General features: G+C 47.0%; 1 protein-coding gene across 1 annotated transcript in view; it reads right to left on the bottom strand.

Annotated features, from left to right (window-relative positions):
* RRP12 (ribosomal RNA processing 12 homolog) overlaps positions 1-22,880 on the bottom strand; it is a 1,372,062-nt gene that overhangs the window by 1,088,902 nt on the left and 260,280 nt on the right. Inside the window, exons 12-13 of the mRNA XM_069611582.1 lie at positions 16,329-16,429; positions 15,554-15,668 (exon numbers count right to left, since the gene is read on the bottom strand). Coding sequence (XP_069467683.1) covers positions 15,554-15,668; positions 16,329-16,429 — 216 coding nt within the window. The remainder of the gene's footprint in view (positions 1-15,553; positions 15,669-16,328; positions 16,430-22,880) is intronic.

The following is a 22,880-nucleotide window of genomic DNA, read 5'->3' as shown; positions in this document are numbered from 1 at the left end:
TTCTTTCCCTCCTTGTCTGGGGGTGCCTCGCTAGTAGATAGCGGAACCCCTGCCCTCTGCCTTGTAGTGGTTACTTTGAGTGACCCCTAATATATAAAGGGTCCGACTGTGCAGGACTGAAAGGTTTCTCAATCCTTGGGTCGACCCCTCCAACCAAAGCAGGTGTTGAAAAAGATGGAGTGAGTCATCTTTTGACTGAGGCGAGAAGGGGAATGGCCCGACTAGTAGGTGGTTTCTCCTTAATTTTTTTTCTCCACAAAGTCTATCTCTGGAGAAATTTCCCCTGTATCAATTTCAAAATGTGCTGCTGCCTTACGTAGCAGTGCATTGAAAGTGGGCTGGTCATCCACCAGTGAAGAGTTTCTGACTGGTGTAGTTTGAGGAGAGGACAGATCCAGAAAGTCAGGGTCTGTTGACACCCCTGGGGACTGCCAAGGCTGTGAGCCACTTATGTCAGGGTCTTCTTCGAAGTCCCCCCCCCCGCATGTCTGGGTATTCTTCAAAGCCCTCTACAGGGTCTTGTAGTTCCTCATTATTTAGAACCTCATCATCCTCTTGAAACTGAGTGTCCTCTTCAGTGAGGTCATATGCATGAATATCCTCTTAAAGTGGGTCAAAGAGTCTAGGATATTTGGCCCCAAGGTCTTCATGAAGTATCTCCCTTGGCCTCTTGTTTGTAACGTGTTCAGGAGTGGGCATGAACCTATCTAGTTTGTCCATACACGATTGGAATCTTTCTAAAGTCCACTGGGGTAACCCAGAACTGTCTGAGTCGGAAAGGGGTGCTCTTCCGCCTGTAGCCGTCGAGATCTCTCCCATAGCGTGGAGAAAATACTCCCGTCGCCCTCTGAGAACCCTTCTCGTGGGTGCGACGCTGGGGGTGTATCCCTAGGTCTTTCTTTCAACCGAGGGGTGCGTTCCGGCATACCTTCCGTCTGTTTTGGCGTCTCCCTGGCTTTGTGAGCGGGATTCGGCGATTTCTTCGCCATCTGTCTTTGAGCGTCAGTGGAGACTATTCTAGCTAGGCTTTTGACAACTAAACTGTCAGTCGAGGGCTGATAATGCACGGATTTCGGCTGTGCGGAACACTTTCGCCGACGGCCGCTCTTATGAGGCGTGTCGTCTGGCATTTTGGTGGTAGCGCCCTTATTTGTGGAGGGGCCAGTCGGTAGTCGCGCATGTGGCTGCGGGGAGGGCTTGCGACCCTTACGGTCGGCGGAGGCTGCTGGTAGATCCGGCGTCTCCGTTGGCGCTAGGGCTTTCTTCGACCTAGTCGAAGGAGGGCCATGGTGTTGTGTGTTTAGTTTTTTGCTTTCCATGTGCGTCGGCGTCGCCAGGGTGTACATCCCCATAAGTTGGGTGTGAGCCGAACCCGTCGGGGCCGGGGACAGACACAGGAGCAGGAACGCTCCTTAGAGAGGTCAACAACCTCCGATACGGAGGTAGTGTGATCACTGTCCCCCTCGTCACATTCGGCGGCGGGTGAGGAATCAGCCTTAGACATAGTGTAGGCTGGCCACCTCTTGACCCTGTGGTCCTTTAAAGTTTTTGGGCGAAGGAGTTTACAGGCTGCACAGCCGTCCTCGTTGTGGTCGAGAGGTAAGCAGCGGTTACACCGCTTAGGCTTATCCTTCCACGTGAATTTGCCGTTACGAGGGCAAAATCTAAAAGGAGCCCTCTCCATAGCTGAGGATACAAGAGTAAGTGATAAAGACCCCGAAGGAAAGGGGGTGAATGAGAAAGGCATTCTAAAAGAAAGAGAAAAGTCCCCACAACCCCCGCTCTGCCTACTGTGTAGGCCGGCGAGACCGGGCCACGTGTTTGGCAGCGCCGATGGGATCGCCTCCTCGAAACCACAGCCGTCTAAGATCTTGACTCGGCGGGGAGTAGCTTAGCCATCGAAGGAGGTCTGGAGGAGTTTGTATTTAGCGATAACTGACAAAACGACCAAGGGTCGAATAAATGGTAATGGCAATGTCTTACTAGCTCCGCATAAGGCGACCAGTATTCTGGGCGGAAAAAAACAATCTGAGGGACCTCGGCGCGTTAGGGATTTTGGGTACACTACACATGACTATAGGGATGGTATTACAGACACGCCTATGTCGATGTCCCCTTTTTCGACTACAAAAAACAAAATGCAATACTCTGCAGTGACCACTGGATGTCGGACTATGCACAGCATGTGATTCTAAGCAGATTAACAATCAATGTCCACAGTGTCCTAGCTATTTAAGTCACCCGAGGGTGTAGGAAATGTCTTTGTGCCATCCCCAATGGGTATCATCTGATTAGATAAACTAAGAGTGTGATAAGAAGTGTATTTTGAAGTGTTACATGTTTTGCTCCTTTCTGAAGAAGGCTTTTATAACAACTGACTGTTAAATTAATAATTGTTTAATCAAGAAACCTTGAGTGTAAAAGTTTATTTGAAGAATTGTCATTTGAATCTGTGTAAAAGCCCTACTTCTCACATTGACCCCTCTTGAGATGAGCGTGGCAGACTACCAACCTGTATAGTACAGATTTATACCAAAGGTTGGGTTACCCATTGCCAGGAGGACAAGGTTAGGTTACTATAGTCTTCCAAAGGGTACTGCACACAATCTTGCCTAACAAAGTGTATTTTATGGTTGCATAGTTCCCCTTTCTAAAGCAAGCTTATTAAAATGATTTATCAAGTCTGTTTTTAAGTAAGAAACCATGAGTGTTATTTGATTACTTGTCACTGAATACCTATGTTGCATCTCTACAGCTCACAGTGACCCCTCTTCAGATACGTCTGGCTGCTCAGTCACTCTAGGAACTTGTGTAGTACAGGCCTATACCAAAGATTGGGTTACCTACTGCCAAGAGGACTGGTAGAGTGTCCCACAGGGTTACTACATACAATCTTGCCCAATACCTGTATTTACTGATTTCAATGTACAGCTCTACAGCTCCCATTACCCTTCTTGAGAAAAGCCTGGCTACTCACACTACCACCTTGTGTAGTACAAGCCTATATTAAAAGGTGGGTTACCTAACACCAAGTTATACGTCTTGTGTAGTCCCACGCCAGTTGCACTGCATCAATTCTTATCTAACAGAAATGTATAGTTAACAGTGCAAAATGTGAGCCATTAGATTCAAAGTAAAGAGGTAAAGAGAAAAACAGAAAAAAAGACTAGAAAAATAGGAATTCGCTTTTCATTCCAAAGAAGAAAGTTAATGGTCAGATCAACAAACTTATGTTGATTACAAAACCTAACTCACATAATCGAAATGTATTGCAGTAGGTCAGATTTAGGAGACTGACGAGGAGGCACGATTTCCAACTTTTCTTCATTCTTTTTAACCAAAAAGAAATCCGGATCTTTCCCTACCCATGAACTCGAAGACCTATTCAAAACAGAAATAAACAGGGTGCTCGTCAGGAGGTCAGAATGAATAAATAGAATGTCTTCTGTCCGGAAATCCTAATCTAACCTAGTTCCTCCATCTTCTAAAACCTAAAAAAAAATACGAAACCACCAAAACACGTTTGGGTAATTGCCCGAGTATAGGTGCTGCTGAGGCTTCTGACTACCACCCCTTTTGACCATCACAGGTCCTTGCCTCCGTTTACAGGGCCAGTTCATAGTTTTTTAATGCTGGAGTTTCCTCCACAGGCTCCAGCAAGGTCTCTACTTACAGGTTTCTCAGCCTCTCTCCCTCCCACTTTGGTAGTGTCCACAGGGCCCTCCGGGCTTCTCCCCACTCTGGGGTGCCCTTGGTTGTCTCATGCTTCTCCCCATTCTGTAGTAGTAATTTCTGACCCCACTTCGGGGCTCTGTTTACTCTTCCTTTTGTCTCTGCCTGCCTCCTGGTTCCCTGGAGCCATCGCGTACCTATCTGTTGAGCGGAGCTACTTGGGAGGGGGTGGAGTATGTCTGCTGTGGAAACCACTTCTCTAGCGCATCCACCAGGTTCTGCATCAGACGTTGCTTGTCCCCTTTCCTGCCTACCCGTTCCCAATTGCTTCAAGCAGGGACGTGGCTGCTGCTCCTCCTCAGGATTTGGCGCTCCAAGGTGCCTCTTTCATGTCCTTGGACCAGTACCTTCTGGTTGCTCTTACGCTGTGTCCCGTGGATCGGGATGCCACACCCGTCTCCTATCTCCGACTGGCCCCCACCACCTTTGGGCCTTCTGGCTCAATTACACTATGCAGGCTTTGAGGAGGCCGTCCTCCAATTGATTCTCTCCACGTGGCTCCTCCCGGACTAGTCTCCTCATTTTCCAGAAGGCCTGGGGAGGGCTGAAGTCAGAAGGTGAATCAGTCAGAATCAGAAAGCCTTCTCATCAGACAACTTCGGTCCCAGATATCCCATAAAGCAGTTAAAGTCTGGTGGCCTGTGGCACTCTTAGGGATTTTCCCGTCTCCAAAGTGTTTGTGTGTCACCTGCAGAGGGATCCCACTTTTGTTCAGCATAGCAGGCTCACCTCCCTAATCTCAAAAGGGGTGGCTTGGATTTATCACTGTGTATAACAGAATTCACAAACAATGCAACATCTTATTGTCGAATCAAGATCACATTTTTTAGATGTCAAACTAAGAGTAATATGCAAGAAAGAATAACCATACACAACATTTGATCAGCCAGTTTATTAAGATAGGAAAAGTGTTATTGAAGAAAAATTAAAAAAGGTTACTTAAAATGTGCAAACTAACATGTAATCTACAATGTGTTAATATTAACTGCTTTGTCTCGTTTATCCGAGTGTTTAACTGTTATAGTACATTTGTACTATAAGTCATAAGATCCACTAACAATGACACATGGGAGCACAACATGACAGAAGAACAAGTTACTTACCAACTGGTAACGTTCTTTCGACTGGATGTTCCTCCAACGTATTCCACATCTTTGACATGTAATGTCCACAGCTGTGCACTTCAGAAACTTTTTCAGCAGAGGGCGTCCTGCGCCGATGACGTCAGGTCGATGTCCCTCGAAGGCTGCCGTTGAGGGCGACGTCACCGGATGTTATAAATGGGACAGCGCCCGTAGCCTCAGTTTATGCTTTTTCCCTCAGAACGTGTGGCACCAATCTCATGCCTGCTTGACTGGCCATAGCCTTGCGGAAATGTAAGCTGCAATCGCATAGGAAATTCTCCAGAGGGGCAGGCTGGGAGGGCGATGTGGAATACGTTGAAGGTAAGACAGTAACCAGTTGGTAAGTAATTTGTTCTTCGAATGGATAGTGTCCTCCAACGTATTCCACATCTTTGACAGACTCCCAAAGCAGTACCAGTAGATGGAGGGAAAATAATTTAGACTACCCAATCAGATTACGGAATAAAGAATCGCCTTCCCAAATGCCGTTTCCTGACCATGTATTGGATTGTATCCAGGGAGTAATGTTTAACGAAGGTGTGGATTGAAGCCCATGTGGCTGCATCACAAATATTCCTAATAGGACCCCCCCCCACCCTGCTGGAGGGCTGTGGAAGTAGCCACGCCCCTAGTGGAATGAGCTCAACCCATCAGGAGGGTCCTTACCCGCCAATCGGTAACACTCCGTAATGGTGAGGATAATCCACATGGACAAGGTCTGTTTGGTAACAGCCAGGGCGAATCGGTGTCCAGCATAGCCTACAAAGAGTTGATTGTCCACTCTGACCCTGGACATCCTAGAAATGTATAAGCTCAGAGATCTCCTAGGATCCTACCGATGGTCGTTCCTCTTCCTTTCCAGGATGAGGAGGGTAGAAAGATGGAAGAACCACCTTTTGACTCAAATGATATTCAGATACTACCTTAGGCAGAAAAGAGGGAGGTACCCGCAGTACAACCCTGTCTTTGTGAAACACAGTAAAGGGTGGCTTAGATGAAAGTGCCTGCAATTCACTCACTCTGCGAGCGGAAGTAACCACAACCAAGAACACAGTCTTGAAGGACAGTAATCTCAAAGGACAGGAGTGCAAAGGTTCAAACGGAGCACCCATGAGAAATTTCAAATTCAAAACCGCCACCTGGAAAGGGGACGGCGGGAATCCATTAGTCCTTTAAGAAACTGAGAAATCAAAGAAATCTTAAAGTAACAACATCCTTCAGACGAGCGCTTAAAGACAGTGGCGCCAGGTAACCCTTAATGGTACCAACTAGGAGGCCCCTGTGGGCCAAAGATAGTAAGAAAGACAAAACCATAGGAATGGAGCACATAAAAGGATCAACATTGTGACCTCTGCACCAGTCGCAGAACCTACGCCAACGGTACAGGGATTTTGTTGCAACACCTCCATCACGGCATCCAAGAGGTCCCAATCCTTATACCTCAACCTTTCAGATACCAAGCATGAAGGTTGTGACCCGACACCGCCCCCTAGTCTCTCCCTCCCTCCCTCCCTCCCTCCCTCCAGCAGATTCTCTCGGTAGCGAAGACGGCGTGGAGGGCAGATGGATATTTCTAGAAGGTCCGGGTACCACGCTCTCCTGGCCCAATCCAGAGCAATGAGGATCATGTGGGAACCGAACCTCTAACCTTTACAACACTTGAGGAATGACAGGGACTGGAGGAAACACGTACAGCAGTGGGAATGACCAATCCACCACAAACGCCTCTGCCAAGGCAATTCCCTTGAGCAGAATATCTTTCGCACTTCCGGTTGACACTGGTGGCGAAGAGATCTACTTGCGGGGTTCCCCAAAGGGCGAAGCTCTCCTGAAGGACTTCCTGAGCCAACTCCCACTCGTGAGAGATCGTGCTCTGCCTGCTCAGAGCGTCCGCCGCCGCATTTTTGTCTCCGCCAGATGAACTGCCGAGATCGAATTTCCCTGCTGGATGGTCCAGAACCAGAGCTGCATTGCCTCTCTGCACAACTGGAGTGACGCTACCCCCCACCCCCCTTTTTTGGTGAGGTAATGCATGGCCATTGTGTTGTCAGTCATGATCAGGACACTCTTTCCCCCCCCCGTACAGAAGGCAGAAAAGCCTTTAGGGCTAGCTTGATGGCTCTCAGCTCTAACAGATTGATCAGGAGTTTGAACTCCAACAGATCAACGAACGCTGGCTGTCAAATCGTTGGCATGAGCACCCCATCCTGTGAGGGAAGCATCCGTCGCTAGTCAGCTCCGGCCACGGTTGCCCAAACGGTTCCCCCCTCATCAGGTTCCCTTTGTTGGCCCACCACAGAAGATCCTGAGAGACCGAGAATGGAATCTGAACTGGATCTGACATCTTGCCTGAGAACTGTGACCACTACTGCTTGAAAACCCAGTGGAGGGACCTCATCCGCAGCCTGGCCTCTGGCACCAGAAAAATGCAGGATGCCATGAGGCCGGGCAACATTAAGAATTCTGGAGACTCTGGGCATGTTGAAACTTGTCCACCATCTGCACAATGTGATTAGCCCTCACCTTGGGAGACGACCACTTCGCCAAGGACGTGTCTAACACAGCCCCGATGTACTGGAGCTGTTGGGAAGGTGTCAAATGCGACTTCTTGAAATTCGGGGAGAAGCCCAGCCTGTGGAGGGTGCGGCAGGTGAGACCGAGGGGGATCCAGTGCTTGCTCGGGAGAGTGCGCAGGGATCAGCCAGTCGTCCAGGTAGGGGGTAGACTTTAATCCCCCCCTCGCCTGAGGTACACTGCCACCACCACCATTAGCTTGGTGAAGACCCTCGGGCAGACGTCAATCCAAATGACAGGACCCGAAACTGAAAGTGCGAGTTGCCAGCCACAAACCTCAGGTACTTTCTGTGCTTGGGATGAATCGGCACATGAAAATAAGCATCCTGTAGGTCCAGAGACGCCAACCAATCATGAAGCTGAAGGGCCTGGAGGACTTGAGAAAGAGTAACCATCTTGAACTTGTCCTTCCTGAGAAGTTTGTTCAACCAATGCACGTCCATGATGGGTCTCAATGCCAGTCTTTCTTCGGAATCTAAAAATAAGGGGAATACCATCCCTTGTTCCTCTCCGCTACAGGCACCAGTTCTATAGTGCCTTTCTCCAGCAGGGTTAGGATTTCCTGCGCAAGCAGTGGATCCGGAAGCTTCAAAGAGAATTTCCCTGGTGGATTATCGTGTGGCCGCTGAAGAAAGGGAAGGCAGTAGCCATGGGCTATGGTACCGAGGAACCCATGCATCTGAAGTAATGGCTTGCCATTCTTCAAGATGCTGAGATAATCTGCCCGAAACCGGCGAACCATGGGACATGGCCTCATGACTGTTTGGAAGTGGCAGCGGTAATGCCTGACAGCAAAGAGACAGCTGCCTGAGTGGCTTTGGCACCACGATTTCCCCTAGCACCACGGGTACTTTTTCACTGGCCCCTTTGACTGGCGGCCCCTCTCGTTCTACCAAAGGAGGAGTAGTAACGAAAAGAACCTCCCCTCCATTGCTGTCCCTTAGACAAAAAGGCAGAGGTTGACGCACAGCTGCGCTTAAAGATTTAGCCGCAGCTTTCGAGGTCGGCAACCTCTCAAGGCTCTCGTCAGCCTTGCTGCCAAACAAATGTGCGCCATCAAAGGGCATGTTGAGAAGAATGGTCTGCACATTCGGCGCAAAACCAGACTTCCGCAAACACGCAAATCTGCGTATTAACGGTGCTCGCAGCCATGGAGTGGCTAACACGGTCGGCCGTATCCAAACCAAACTGAAGGGATTCGCACATGGCATCCTTGCAGACTTACATGAGAGCAAGGAACCCATCCCTTTCTTCCCCCTCGGGAATATGCTCAGCCACTAAAGAAACAGTTCCACAGAGTGTGAAAACCTTGCAGAGGCACACGTGGAGTTAGCTCATTTCAATGCCATGCTCCCAGCAGAAAATACCTTCCGGGCCCAACCGTCGAAGCACTTGTCGTCCCTATCCAGAGGGATGGTAGGGTACGCTGCCGAGGTGGCCATAGCCGCCTGAACCACCAAACTCTCGGGAGTGGGGTGAGTAGATCAATAGCTGGGGTCGCTAACGGAAGGGCAGTATTTCTTAGTCAAATATTTATTAACAGCCGGAAGAGATTGCAGGGACTGCCAAGCAGCTGCCACCCTTTTCTGCAAGGTGAGATGAAATGGTAAAACTGGGTCATAGGACGGACCTTGAGCTAAGATGTCTGTCAGATCATCCTGCACAAAGTCTTCAGGAGGACTGGTCCAGCCCAGATACTCCGAGACCCTAGCCATGATCCTCCGATATGAAGACAATGCATGCGCCCCAGGCTCAGGGCTACCAAATTCCACTTCCGGAGAAGAGTCCAACCCACTGGCATCATGGAGGGTCTGCCTCAACTCCTCCAACTGACTGTCTCCAGAAAACATCGGAGCTTCCTCAAGTTCACCAGGGTCCTCAAATTCAGACCCTTCTTCCTCTTCATATATGTCAGCCAGAGGGAGTTGAAACCCGGCCCTGGAGACAGAAGAGGGCCTATAGTCCAAAACTGGCCTCACAGACTTCTCCTTAGCCTTCCTAGGAGGATCCACCACATCGGGATACTCCAAAGGCAAATTTCGAGAAAGAATCCCTGAAGGCGCCGATAGCGGCGAAGGCTTTGACGCCGAGAGCAGCGACAACCTAGACGTCGTGAGCGCCAAAGGCTTCGGCGTCGACACAGGTGCCGACGGCACCGTGGGATGATACGACAGCAAACCGTCAACGTTCGAGTTGGACGGACACAGCGCCGACCAAGTCCACGCCAGCCTGAAGCCCTCAGTAGATTGCTGTGTTCTTGCTGGGGACGAGGACAGAGACCTAGAAGCACGTCTCTTGCGACTTTTCGAATCCTTGTCCGTACGGGACCTCGAAGGCTCCCGATGGGAGTCGCATCGTGGACTCGAGCGAGCCACGGTACAAGACCGATCCTGGCCGGCTTCGGTAGAAGGCGCGACCGGACCCGTGCCCTGCGATTGAAATATTGCTAACATTTGCTCTTTAAAACGCAGCCCATTCCTCCGGAGTCTAGGACTTCGTTGGGCATGAAACCTTCCTCGAGGCACCATCCTCCGAGGAAGACTGGGAAGGCGACAAGTGACGGTGCTTCCTAGAGTGCTGGGACGAGGAAGAAGAATGGAGGGAACCACTCCGGGACTGGGATCCCCGGGACTCATCCAACGCGGAGAGTCGCCCCTCGAGTTGTCGGTGGAAACCCCTTGGATGATTTGGATTTACGGGACTTAACAGGCTTAGAGCCCCTACCTACCTGGAGCTTCTCCTTCTGCTCCTGCAAGGCCTTGGCAGTCAGTGACTGGCATTTCGAGCAGACTGTCGTGTGAGTCGCCCAGGCATCACAAACAAATGCGACGCAGGTCGGTGATCGACATTTTCGACTTGCAGTCCCGGTAAGTCTTGAAGCCAGACCGCAGAGTCAGAGGGGTCGAAGCAAAAGACATCACAACAATGATAACATACGAGGTGCACAGAGTTTCACGAAGCAACACGTTTGTGGAAAAAAACTGAACTGAGGTTACGGGCGCTGTGCGTCCCATTTAGAACATCCGGTGACGTCGCCCTCGACGGAGGCCTTCGAGGGACATCGACCTGATGTCATCGACACAGGACACCCTCTGCTGAAAAAGTTTCCGAAGTGCATGCCTGTGGAGATTACATGTCAAAGACGTGGAATACGTTGGAGGACAATCCATTCGAATTAGAATATATGAACATCTAAGAGCGATTAAATTACAGGATTAAAGACATCCTTTGGCGGTACATTTGAAAGATGGACATGCAGATGATAAAATAGAAGATTTCAGATTGTGGAATCAACCAGATACAATCAATCCACTAAAAGGATACAATGAAAATTACCCTAGTCAACAAAAAGCAAGATAAATATTTCAATTTCAGTCAACTACACATGAAATCAAAGATCAAGAGTTAAATTGATTTCCATAAGCGTGTTGGCTAACACAGAAATACTATGAAACGGTGCGAGATGGCAGTATTCTAACTGTCAAACACATGATGGCTTCATAAATAAAATTATATCAGGAAAGCATCGATAAACTTAATATGATTCTTGAAAACTATGGATAATTTCCTATACCTATATTTAGCAGGAAGAGTAGAAATGAGCTCAAAAAGCATAAAAGCCTAAAACTGCTAAAATGAATTGCAGTTTATGATGGCCTTGAAACCTAAAATATAGAATGGATGTTGGATACTACGGCTAAGTTCCGCATCAGGCTGAAAGCATGTTGAAAATAGACAGTGAAATGCCAAAAAGATAGGAAAGACTAACAAAGTCTTAATGGTGTAAAATGAAATGTCAAATAATATTATATTTATATAATAAAATTAAAAAGTCCAACCTATGGATTAATTATGCCACCTATATTTTTTATCACAATAGAAAAAAGTAATTATAGCATTACATTTGACACAAAGTCAAAATTCTAGTACAACAAAACGCAGGTTGTTGACTTGTGCATACAAGGAACTAGAACACATTTAAAACAGTCTGTCAAGTAAAAGGTTTTCATTGAACATTATGGATAAGTCCTATGTCTGGGTCAAGGGAAAATTTGATTACAACAGACGAGTGAATGCTAGATAATAGGACTACTTTCTGCAGAAAGCTGATGAAAGCATATGGATAAAATACTGCTCAATCCCCCAAAAATATCTAAGAGTAGATCATTCCCAACGGTGTGAAATTAAATATGAACTAATACAGTAAAAGAATGACAGCAAAAGCTATTAGCAACGGAAGGAGTTGGGGCAGGCAAAGCATTGGGTATAAAAGAAGTGGGGCATGGAAAGAATTCAGGAGGGAACTCTAGGTATTTGGGGAATGAGAAGAATTGAGGAAGGGAATAGTAGGGGGAGAAATGGACAGAAGGGGGTAAGAAAGTACATGGTAATTGAGAATACTCTGGGAAATGAAATGATCAGGGAATGGACAGAATCTGGGATTGGAAAGAAGGGGGGTTAAGGGTCAAGAATTGGGGAATGAAAGAAATAGAGAAAATAAAAAAAAATAAAGAAATACATTATAAAGACAAAAAAAGGCCATGGGTAGAGAGGGAATCGCTAGGTAGGGCAGGGCTCCACCCGACAAGGTCCTTTTGCATGCCGACGTGGAGGGTGGTGGAGGGACTAAGGAAGCCACAACCAGCACCGAATTCTGAAGTGTGGTGTAGAAACAGATCACCTGTAAGTAAACTCCTGGCTTGATGTTCAATAAAGCTTGCAGCAGCAATTGTAACTGCCACCTTGATAACTGGTCCTGCCTCCTTATTTCAGGGGAACTACAAGGGCGTGGGATAACATGAGTGCAGATACAAGTTTGGTGTCTGGTATGACTGGAAGGAGCATGTGTGTTGGGGGTGCAAGTGTGGGCAGTCCACGCTATGCAAGGGGAACACGCCATCAGGACAGCCATTGGTGGGCAGCGCCCTTAGCGGGGACGCCCAATGTTAGGCAAAGTTTGAATGCAGTACCCTTTGGGAACACTACAAACAACCATGACTACAGGGTATAGGCAACCTAACCTTTGGTACAAGCTTGTACTACACAGTTTTGGAAGCGTGTTGAGCAGCCAGGCTTATCTCAAGAGGGCAAATGGGAGCTGTAGTGGAGTTGCAAAGATTCACAGGTATTCAAATGAACTCTTACACTCAAGGTTCTTGCATAAACAATGTCTCAGTCAGTTATAAAACTTTCATCTGGAGGAGACAATCATAGTAACACAAATATACTTCAATACTGTAAACTCAGTTTCTGAATCAGACAAGACCCTTTTGGGATGGCCCACAGACAATCTAGACCCACAGGTGACTTTAGTGACAAGGGTGCTGGGGACATTAATATTTTACTGTTGGCATTCAGAATACTTTTCAAGAGTAAAAGGCAAAGGTTATCAGAACATGAAAGACTACAATTATTCTTAGACAGTGCAGATACTTTGAGTTCACCAAAAGAGTCAATTCAATTCAATTCAATTCAATAGGCAAGGCCAAAGTCAATGGGCTAAAGTCTTGGATAGGATAAAGGGGGTTCTGGTAAGTAAACGGAAAAGTCTCTGCACAAGTTCTTAGAAGTAGTTTGTAAAAAGAAGAATCATATGTTGGGTCACAAGCTGATTAGGCCTGCGAGTTGCAAAAGTTTCAAGTACTTTCACTGTGAGAGGTAAGTTCTCAGTCTTGTTTTACAGCAGTGCCTTACAATGAAGAAAAAGATGCAGCTGATGACTTCTGTTCCTGACAGTTCCTGCAGATCTCACTGTTCCTGGGCCTCAGTCGTGGGGACAAGAGGGAGGATGTTGGGACTCCTGCACTGCACTGGGACGGTCAAACACTTGCAACTGGCAAACAATTTCATTGGCCGTTTCACGTTTCATCTACCGCACTGGTAACAACGCTGGTCCTGGCTGTCAAGGTGGACTGTCCTTGCTTCTGAGGTCCCACACTCAGCTGAAAGGGGGAGGGGGTCAGGTTCGGTCGGTCCGATGTCGTGGGAGTCCGGAGGATCTTCCAAAAGCTTTCGGACAGCTTACAAGCAACGCACACAATCTGGTATCCCTCTCCCTGCCTCTACGGTTTCCTGCAGCACTCCGAGGAAATGCAACCAGCTTCGTGCTGGGTGTCCAGATGGCTTACTTGGGAGTTGATTGGTCCGACCAACTCAAAGTGAGAAGTCATCCTTTGCAGGGCTTCTCTGTCGATGCAAACTTGGCGATTCAGCCCTGCAGCAGGGCTTCACCTGGCAAACCAACAGTCCAGGAGTTGCAGCAGCCGTCCTCTTCAAGCTCTTCTTCGGTTTCTTTGTCCAGTAGTCGACTGCCTTCCAAGCCAAGAGACTCACCTTTTATTCAGTTCTCTCCCATTCATTCCAGCCTAGCTGCCAATTACTCAGCAGGGTGGCTGTTCTTGCCGGACAGTCAGCCAGCCAATCATCACAGAGTGCATTTGGGTCTCCTAGGAGACTAAGCAGAGGAAGTTTTGGGCACCTCCCACGTTTCCTGCTTACCCCAGACACTCTGGAGCCAGAGGAGGGTGTCACTCCTGAAGCACACCAAAGGTGAAAGAACAAAGAGACCAAACCTGGTTTGGCACGCAGAGAAAAGCTCTAGAAGGACCTTTCCACAAAGACATGGCAAAAAACGAAGACCGGAACCATTTTAGCAATGATGGCTGGGCGCGATCTTGAAAAACCTGGCTCCCGCGATTTAACGTTACCAGAGCTACAAATAGTTCACGGTTGGGAAAAATCATGGTAGTTCATTGTAAAACCCCTGCCACCAGCCATTCTGAGAGGAAAGGGTAACATTTGACTGTTACATGAGTAACTAGACATAGGGGATACCAAGTAACCCCTCCAGCACTATATTGTAAGACAGGGTCTGCTGGGTCTAGAAATGTACAGGGCTAAGTGAAGTCAATTTCATTCCACTGTTCTGGGAAACAGTAGTTGATCCCAGAGAACGTATTTAAACCTTGGGAAATCTGAAAGACTTCCCTGTGTCACTGCACTGAAGGTGCTTTGTGACAATTGTAAAAGATGATGCCTATGGAGTTGGTTAGACTCCATAACCAAAGTAAACACAAAGGTAAAACACATCAAAATGCATGAATGGGAAAAAGGGTCACACTCTCCAGGTAAAAATAAATCAAGTCCTCAAAATCCAATAAAGTTGCTGGGGGGTCTCTAAAGTAGAGGGAATTAGCACATTTTTGAGAATTCTCCCCAACACCAAACGAGCCCCAGGCTAACTAAGAAGGGGATGGGGGCTGCTGGGTTTTCCCATAGGGAGGGGGAAGCCACGCCATAGGAGGGCGATGGAAAGGGAAGCAGAGCCAAAAAGCCACTGATATAAGGCACCAGGAGCGAAGGTTGCGCCCTCTTTTGTCCTGCTCGCCACCACAAGAAGATGCATGCCCGCCCTTCCCCCTTTTTGGCATAGACAGTAACATTGTAATGATCAGTTTTCCCTTCCAGAAATTGCAGGGAACAGCTCGGGAACGGGAAGTGCTACAGAAAATACGAAGGAATTGAGTGAAAAATATAGATAAGAATAAGTGTTTAGAAAAAGGCAAAGAAATACAAATCATGGGGTAAAATAGATATTTGAGGTGAAAAAGATGCGCTCTATTGAGACCTTAACTAAAGTGATATCACTGAAGTATGAACACCAAAGCATATAGAAACTGTTGCATGGAAAATTGCACAATAATTTGTAAAAAAAAAATGTAATAATCACTATGAAAATATAAAGTTTGACATATGTTAATATAGCAATACACTTGTCCTGTCGCTTTGTTTTTCTAACTCTGGTTTATGGTTGGTTGTATTTCCAATTCATCAACTGTATAGGTGGCACTGAAGATGCTCAAAAATGGGTTACTATTACATCTTTAAAAAAAATTGTGAAAGACGCGCTGGCCCTAGTTTAAAGGAGAATAGGTTTGTAATGTGTACTTTAACTTTAGTTTAAAGAGTGTGTAATTGATAGGCAAAGCTTGTATATAGTGAAGTGTAACCAAGGAAACCTTTTTATTCCTCGGCAAGGATGTCATAAAACAGTTTAACTGACACAAACTAAAGTATAGAAATCAGAATAATGAATAGCACAGAGATTTGATAACATGGTTTACCTTTTTCATGACTGGGTGGCCTTGTTTCCCAGCGATTTCAAAAAATGTTCCCAGTACCTGTAGAACAAAGGCCCAAGAGGCATGGAATTTGTAGGTCAAACCATCCTCAACGGCTCTATAGTGAGAAATATAAAAAATGCAGAATAAGCACTAGTTTTGTAAAGGCAGATGATAACTTGAAACATAAGTGTAGTCAATTATAATTAAATTAAAACGAGGATCTTCATCAATGATCAGAAAGATAAATACAAGTGAATGGAAACGGCCTGTATTTCACACAAATGCAGAAAAAAAAGTTAACTTCCAGAATAGGGCTAGAAGCAACCTACGGTGCCATTTTATTTACAAGCATCAGGGGCGGCTTGTCTATAACGGCCAGTAGCCTTCCCATTATGGAGGAGTTGCGGCTTAAACTGTCAAGGAGAAGCGTAGTTTCCCTTTCTTAGTTTAGGTTCACCAGCACAGATGTCCAATGGGCCATGCAAGGAGAGTGGAGGGCATGGGGGGATTTTGTGACATTAGTGGGAGTGGATTTCCGTTCATGAAATGTATACAGCTATAAGCTTGGATGTGTGCAACTATCAATCACAGCCAATTAATGGGATCACTGTTTTTGTATGTAGTTTCTAGTCCCTCACATTTTAAACACAAACTACTTAACCTGTTTCATGCGTCTTTTTTCCCTTGATGCATCAATTATATTGAAGAGGTTCAATTTGGAGAAAACAGATAATGTAATCACTCAGTCCCCAATTCAATACAAGGGTAGCCTCACCTAAACATTTTGAAGATGCACAATGCAGGTCCAGATTTTGGAGTAGAGGAGAATTGTCCAACATCAGCAATGCAAGGTGCAATGCATTCTTTAAGAAGGGCCTGTGGAATATAAAAAAGTTACCCGTTAAACATTGATCTTCATTGGCAGCAAAAATGTGTGTGAGTGAGAGACCCACAGGGCAGTCCACACTTCTCGATTAGGGCAGAATTCCACATTTGAGATTCCTTGGTTTCATTTTGCAAGCTCTACAACCAGTTATCCAATTTCATTGGCTTTTAAACGTATTTGCTTGTACCGTGGACTCACTGTTGATGTAATGCCACTAGTAGCCAATATAGCTACAAGGTGTTAGGACTGTTTTTCTATACTCTGGCCTGGGGGACAGACGTATAGCAGGTCAGTCTATATTGTGACAGGGACAACTCTGGAATCTGTAGCCAAACCAGTTCAAGGTAGCAGTGACGAGAGATCTAGGCTAAGTCTCAAGAGGTGGTGGGCTTGAAAAGGGTCCACAATGAGTACACACAATGGGAGTCACAAATTACACTTAGACAGTATGTATAAGAATCACACAACACTAAGAACAGAAATATACATGGGATACAGTACTCACCGTAATCGTATTTCTGATGCTTGTATCTGCTTAGATTCACATGCTGTGCATAGGCCGACATCTAGTGGAAGCTGCAGAGTATTACAGTTTGTTTTTTTAAACTCGAAAATGGGCGTTGACACAGGGCGTGCCAGTAATACTATCCCTAGTGTGACGTCCACTGTACCCATGATCCCTCATGCGTCTAGGACCCTCAGATTGTATTTCTTCTGACATGAGGTAGCATGAGGAGTAGCAAGAGTACAGATTATCCAAGCAGATAGAACGATAAGACTACAAGCATCCATGCGCCTTCTCTCAGAGGGGAGGAAGGGTGGGTCGCATGTGAATCTAAGCAGATACAAGCATCAGAAATACGATTACGTTGAGTAATGTATCCTTTGAGGCTTGTGGAATCTGCTTAGATCACATGATGTGCATAGATTAGCGAGCAGTGTTAGGAGGTGGGATGTGAGAAGGGTCATGAGCAAATAAATGTCTAAGAACCGCTTGTCCCACTTGAGTATCTGTCTTGGAATGAGTGTCAATGCAGTAGTGCCGAGTAAAAGTGTGAATAGAGCTCCAAGTAGCTGCTCTGCAAATGGTGTCAAGGGGTACATTTGCAATGAAAGCCAGAGTGGCCCCAATGCCTCCTGTAGAGTGGGCTCTTGGCGTGAATGGCAGAGAGTTTTCAGAAAGGGAGTAACACAGCTGGATACAATTTATAATCCACTTAGAGATGGCACCTTTAGAGACGCGATCTCCCTCTCTGCATGTAGCTACGGAGACAAACAGTTGGTCTGTTTTCCTTAGCGGCCTGGTCTTGTCTAAATAGTATAGGACCGCCCTACGTACATCTGGGGTGTGTAGTTTCACCTCAGCAGAGCTTTGGGGTCCTTGGAAGAAAGCCGGAAGCTCAATGGACTGGTTAACGTGGAATTTAGAAATAAACTTAGGTGAAAACCTAGGGTGTGTTCGTAAAACGAGTTTATCTTTATTAACAGTAAAGAAAGGATCCTGCACTGACAGTAGCCATTACATCGATCAGGGTCAGTGAAATTCAGGTTCTAAGAAGGCAGTTTTGTGTGTCAGGTGTTTTAGACTGCTTTTATGCATGGGCTCGAATGGGGGGGCCCATGAGTTTAGCCAGCACCACATTGAGGTCCCATCCTGGTGGTGGGTTAGAAATTGGAGTCTCTTTACCCCTTCCATGAAGGCTTTAACCACTGGTACTTTCCACCACGATACCTTGTTATGGGAGGTAGTGTATGCTGGCAGAGCTGCCAGGTGTACCTTTAGTGAATTAAATACCAACCCTGCGTCCAGCAGGTGGAGCATGCACTGCGTCCAGCAGGTGGAGCATGTAGGTGACATTAGTGGAAGGAGTGCAATCAACTGGGTTGATTTGCTTAATCTGGCACCAGATAACAAATCTTTTCGATTTGTCAAAACAGTGCCTAGTGTTGGGCTTCCTAGATTCCTTTAGGATGTCCATACACCTCTGTGGTAAGTTGAGGTGTCCAAACTAGGACTTCAGGAGCCATGTTGCCAAGTTCATTGAGCTGGGTTGAGGATGCACTGTTTGACCTTGGTGCTGGGATAGTAGGTTGTACCCGCACAGGAGTCGGATTGGTTCGCACGTTGCTAGCCTGCACAGATGCGGGAACCACGGTTGTCTCGCCCACATGGGAGCAACTAGGATGAGCGTCATCGATTCCCTGTGCATCTTGTTGACCACCTTCATCAGAAGAGTTGGTGGAAAAGCGTAAGCAAACATCCCTGACCAGTTCGTCCACAGGGCGTTCACCTTGGAGTCTGGCTGGGGAAACCTGGATGCAAAGTCTGGGCCTTGTCTGTTTTCGCTTGTAGCGAATAGATCTATAGTGGGGACACCCCCACTGTGAGAAGATGTCTTCTATGACTTCTCTGTGTAGAGACCACTCGTGTTCTCTTGGGAGAGGATCTCTGCTCAAGGCGTCTGCTAGAGAATTGAGATCCCCTGGAACATGTTTAGATGACAGGTAAATGTTCCGTCTGAGTGCACATATCCACATTTTCTGGGCAAGCTTAGACAGATTTGGCGAACGAGTCCCTCCCTGCTTGTTTAAGCAGAACATCGCTGTTGTGCTGTGTTAAGATCTGCACTAACAGGTTTAACAGGTGGGGCTCGAAGCGCTCTGAATACTGCCAGAAGTTCTAGCAGATTGATATGATTCTTGGCCACTGTGTGAGACCAGAGACCCTGAGCTGTGTGGTGAAGGAGGTGTGCTCCCTACCCTGACAGGGATGCGTCTGTAGTGACTACAGCCTGTACTTCTGGATCGTAAAAGTGTTTCCCCTTTGACAGGTTCTCTCTTGTCCACCAGTGAAGACTTGGTACCAGTGCTGGCGAAACGACCACTAGATTGTCCCACGGACCAATTGCCTGAGACCACTGTTTCGCCAACCATTCTTGCATGGGACGCATACGCAGGCGCACCTGGGGGACCAGGTAAATACATGACGCCATCATGCCTAGCAAATGCATCGCTTTGCGCACCCTCATCTGGCAACCAGACTGATATTGAGTAATCTGCAGTAGTATATTACTAATTCTTTCCTCTGATGGAAAGGCCAACCCCTCTTGAGTGTTTAGTACAGCCCCTAGGAACTGTTTGGAGGTGCTTCGCACCAGGCTTGATTTTTTCTTGTTTATGGAGAACCCAATTCGAAGGAGGTCGATTGTTCTTTGAATGTTTGAGCTGCAAATTGCTGGGGTGAGACCGTCGTCCAAGTAAGGGTACACTAGGACTGCCTCCCTGCGTAGGTGTGCCGCCACCACCGCCAGAACCTTGGTGAATACCCTTGGAGCGGAGACTATATTGAAGGACAGCACCTTGAAATGGTAGTGCTGACTGTCCACCTTGAAGTGCAAGAATCTTCTGTGCGCTGGGAACATGGAAATATGAAAATAGGCATCTTTCCTGTCCAATGTTGCCATGTAATACCTTTTTTAGGAGGGGATTATCTCTTGGAGAGTACTCATGCGAAACTTTTGGGGCTTGACATACTTGTTTGCAGGGCGTAAGTCTAAGACTGGGCGCATTGTTAGTTGTTTTTGGCACAAGGAAGTAAGTTGAATAAATACCCTTGTTTACCTGTTTGCCCGGGAGGAGTTCTAACGCGTCCTTTTCTAGAAGATGAACTATCTCCTCGAGGAGAATCTTCTGTTGGTCCAAGGAATGTACTTTCTGTCGTGGGGGGTGGTTTCGTGGACGCTCAAGCAGTTCTATGCAGTATCCTGCGGACACGGGACAGCACCCATCTGTCTGATGTGATCCATTCCCAAGCTTGGGTGAACTTGGTAATGCGTCCCCCTACTGGAGATGCGTGGGAAGGAACCCTGATCTTGGCGTCACTGTTTTGCGGGAGGCGTGCCACCTTTGCTGAGGCTGCCTCTTCCCTTACCACAGCCCCTCGTTTGCCCGGTTATAACTTTGGGTAGACTGCTGGTTATTACCCCATGATGTACCTTGCCCCTGAGAATAGTTAGAGCCTCTGAATTTCGACAGAATAAATGTTGGCTGAACGCAGCTATGAGCTGCACACTGCTAAGGACATTTTACTGCATTCGTAGCAGTTGAAATGGATTTCTAAAATCTGGCCTGGACGACAGTTAGCAACAGGAAGCTCGGAGAGGTTAGCCATAACCCAATCAAGGTAGGTAGATGAGCAGTCAAAGCTTAGTCTCACGAGAGTGGGGTTTAGCAGCCATCAATGAGTACTGAATAGCTTTCACGCCATGGCTGGGGGGCGGACATGGGGTTTATCAGCCTGCCAGCCCCCTTGGCTCGAGCTGCGAGCTGTTAAAATCCATGTACGCCCTCAATCAGGGCATGAAAGCTACTCGCACGCAGTTTTTTTTGTTCATCCGACAGGACATGAGCGCAGCACAAGCCCATCTCCCGGACAAAACGAGTAAAAAAAAAAATGCTGTTAGGTAAGATTCTCATAGTAATGATGCATCTTCCTGACCTGTGTAAACCCCACAACTTTTTGCTTTACTGGTGGATTACTTTTCCTTATACCTTTGAGTGGGAACCTTTTTCCACACTCACAGAATCTGACTTTTTATGGGTGTCTTTTTTTAGACTCTCCATAGTGTCTTTTGAATTCTATCCTCTGACAACTTTTGGCACATACTGCCCATCGTTGCTGGGTTGCCCTTTGGGCTCCCCTTTTAACTTTCTCTCGCTAACCTTGAGAGAACTACAGTTCCCAAAGGTAGAAAGGATGTTTGGATCCCTTTTACATTTCATTACATGAGGAGACCAGCACCCCCCACCTTATGTGGAGTGCTTGGGAGATGCAATGTATCCCCTTTCACACTAAAACTAACAATTCTATTATAGGGACAAGCTTACCTTTAATGGCTGGTGGCAGTGAACCTTTTATTAATTTGGTGTATCGTTACCGCGGGCTGTGTGCAGTGTCCCGGTAAAGGCACCCATGGGTGCTAATTTTACCAAAATGGCTAACGTCTGTTTTTTTTGCCATTTTATTGTTTCTTGTCCTTCCGTGTTCCTTCCCCCCGACATCCAGGGCTGGAAATTCCTTTGTGTGATTTTTATCTTCGGGAGTCCCTTGAACTCCCCGACCAGGCTACAGTCTGTCTGAAGGCAGGAAGTGAAGGAGGTGTCCAAAACTCCACAGCCCTTTGTCTTCCTCCTTGCCTGAATGGGGACAAATCCCAGAGGGGGGTTGGGGGGGGCTGTCCTGATTGGATAACCAGACCGCCCCTGCAGGGAGAGAATGCAGAAGTTGTGCTGTAGTTCCTGTTAAATACTCGAACCTAGAGCCAGAAGACAAGTCTACCACTGGAACAAAAACCAAAGAGGACGATGAAGGAAAAGCGGCTGAGACCAGTTCCAGCGACTGGAGAGACTGCTGTGTAATCTGAGCCTGTTGTAACTCTTCCTTCCAATCGACTTGGGGACTTCGAAAACGACGACCCTGACGAGGAGCCTGTGGTGACCCGCTAGACTCCACCAGACCTGCATTTTGAGCCATCCCACGCTGTGACCTTGCGGGCCGCAATACCCCAATACCCTGGGACCCTGAGCAATTGTGCAGTGCACAGTCTTCCGAATTCCAAATCTCGCTGAAACTTCATGGGCATCCTGCTGGATTTCTAGAGACACAGATCAAGTGCTCACCAGAGTGCTGGACCTTTGTAACAATGAGAATCCAACTAGCGTTATTCAGTCTTCTTTGCTCCTGAAAAGGTGCCAAATCCACAGAGCCGCATCCAACCGCGAGGGAAACCTTGCCTAGAGCCTTACCCGTTGATCCCTGCTGCAAAATCCCTTCCAAGGTGCGGTTTTCAGTCACCACGATAAGGAATCCACAATCGGGTTTTCTGGCTGCAGATCCTGAAGTCCTCCTGCTGCAAAACCTTCTGTGCTGAGGTACTGTGCTGGCTTGGGTATTTACTTACCTTAAGTCTCCTGTGTAGTTTTGGGGTGTTTTCTTTGATTGGGAGGCCTCTCATCCAGTTCACCCAGGCTCATTGCTGGAATCCTCCTAGTGTGTTTTCTGTGAAGCCCCTGGACCCTCAAACCCTTAATCACTTCCGTAGGAATTCTGACTTTTGCTACTTAAAAGGACCTATCCTGACACTGCCCGCTGGACACTAAACCCTAGTGACCCCCCCCCCTTTCTGACATTGAGAACACACATACTCCAAGAATGAGTGAAATAATTTTAAGGTATTGGACCTTTTGCCTACAAAAAAGAAGGGGTGTTTAAACGTTACTTGTAAAATAAGTTGGTTGGTAACTAACTCAGAGTGAACTGTTACAAAAGTTATTACTCACCTTAGACATGTTGTGCCATTCTGAAAAGTACAATTAATATCTTTCTTTAGAAACTGTTTTGTCATTCTAACAGAAAGATATAAGGGTATATTACTCACCTGT

Source organism: Ambystoma mexicanum, chromosome 8 (assembly GCF_040938575.1).
Source record: "Ambystoma mexicanum isolate Mex_15411 chromosome 8, UKY_AmexF1_1, whole genome shotgun sequence".
In the NCBI taxonomy this organism is placed as follows: Eukaryota; Metazoa; Chordata; class Amphibia; order Caudata; family Ambystomatidae; genus Ambystoma; species Ambystoma mexicanum.
Note: the sequence above shows the minus strand (reverse complement) of the source record. Positions and strands in the feature narration are given on the sequence as shown.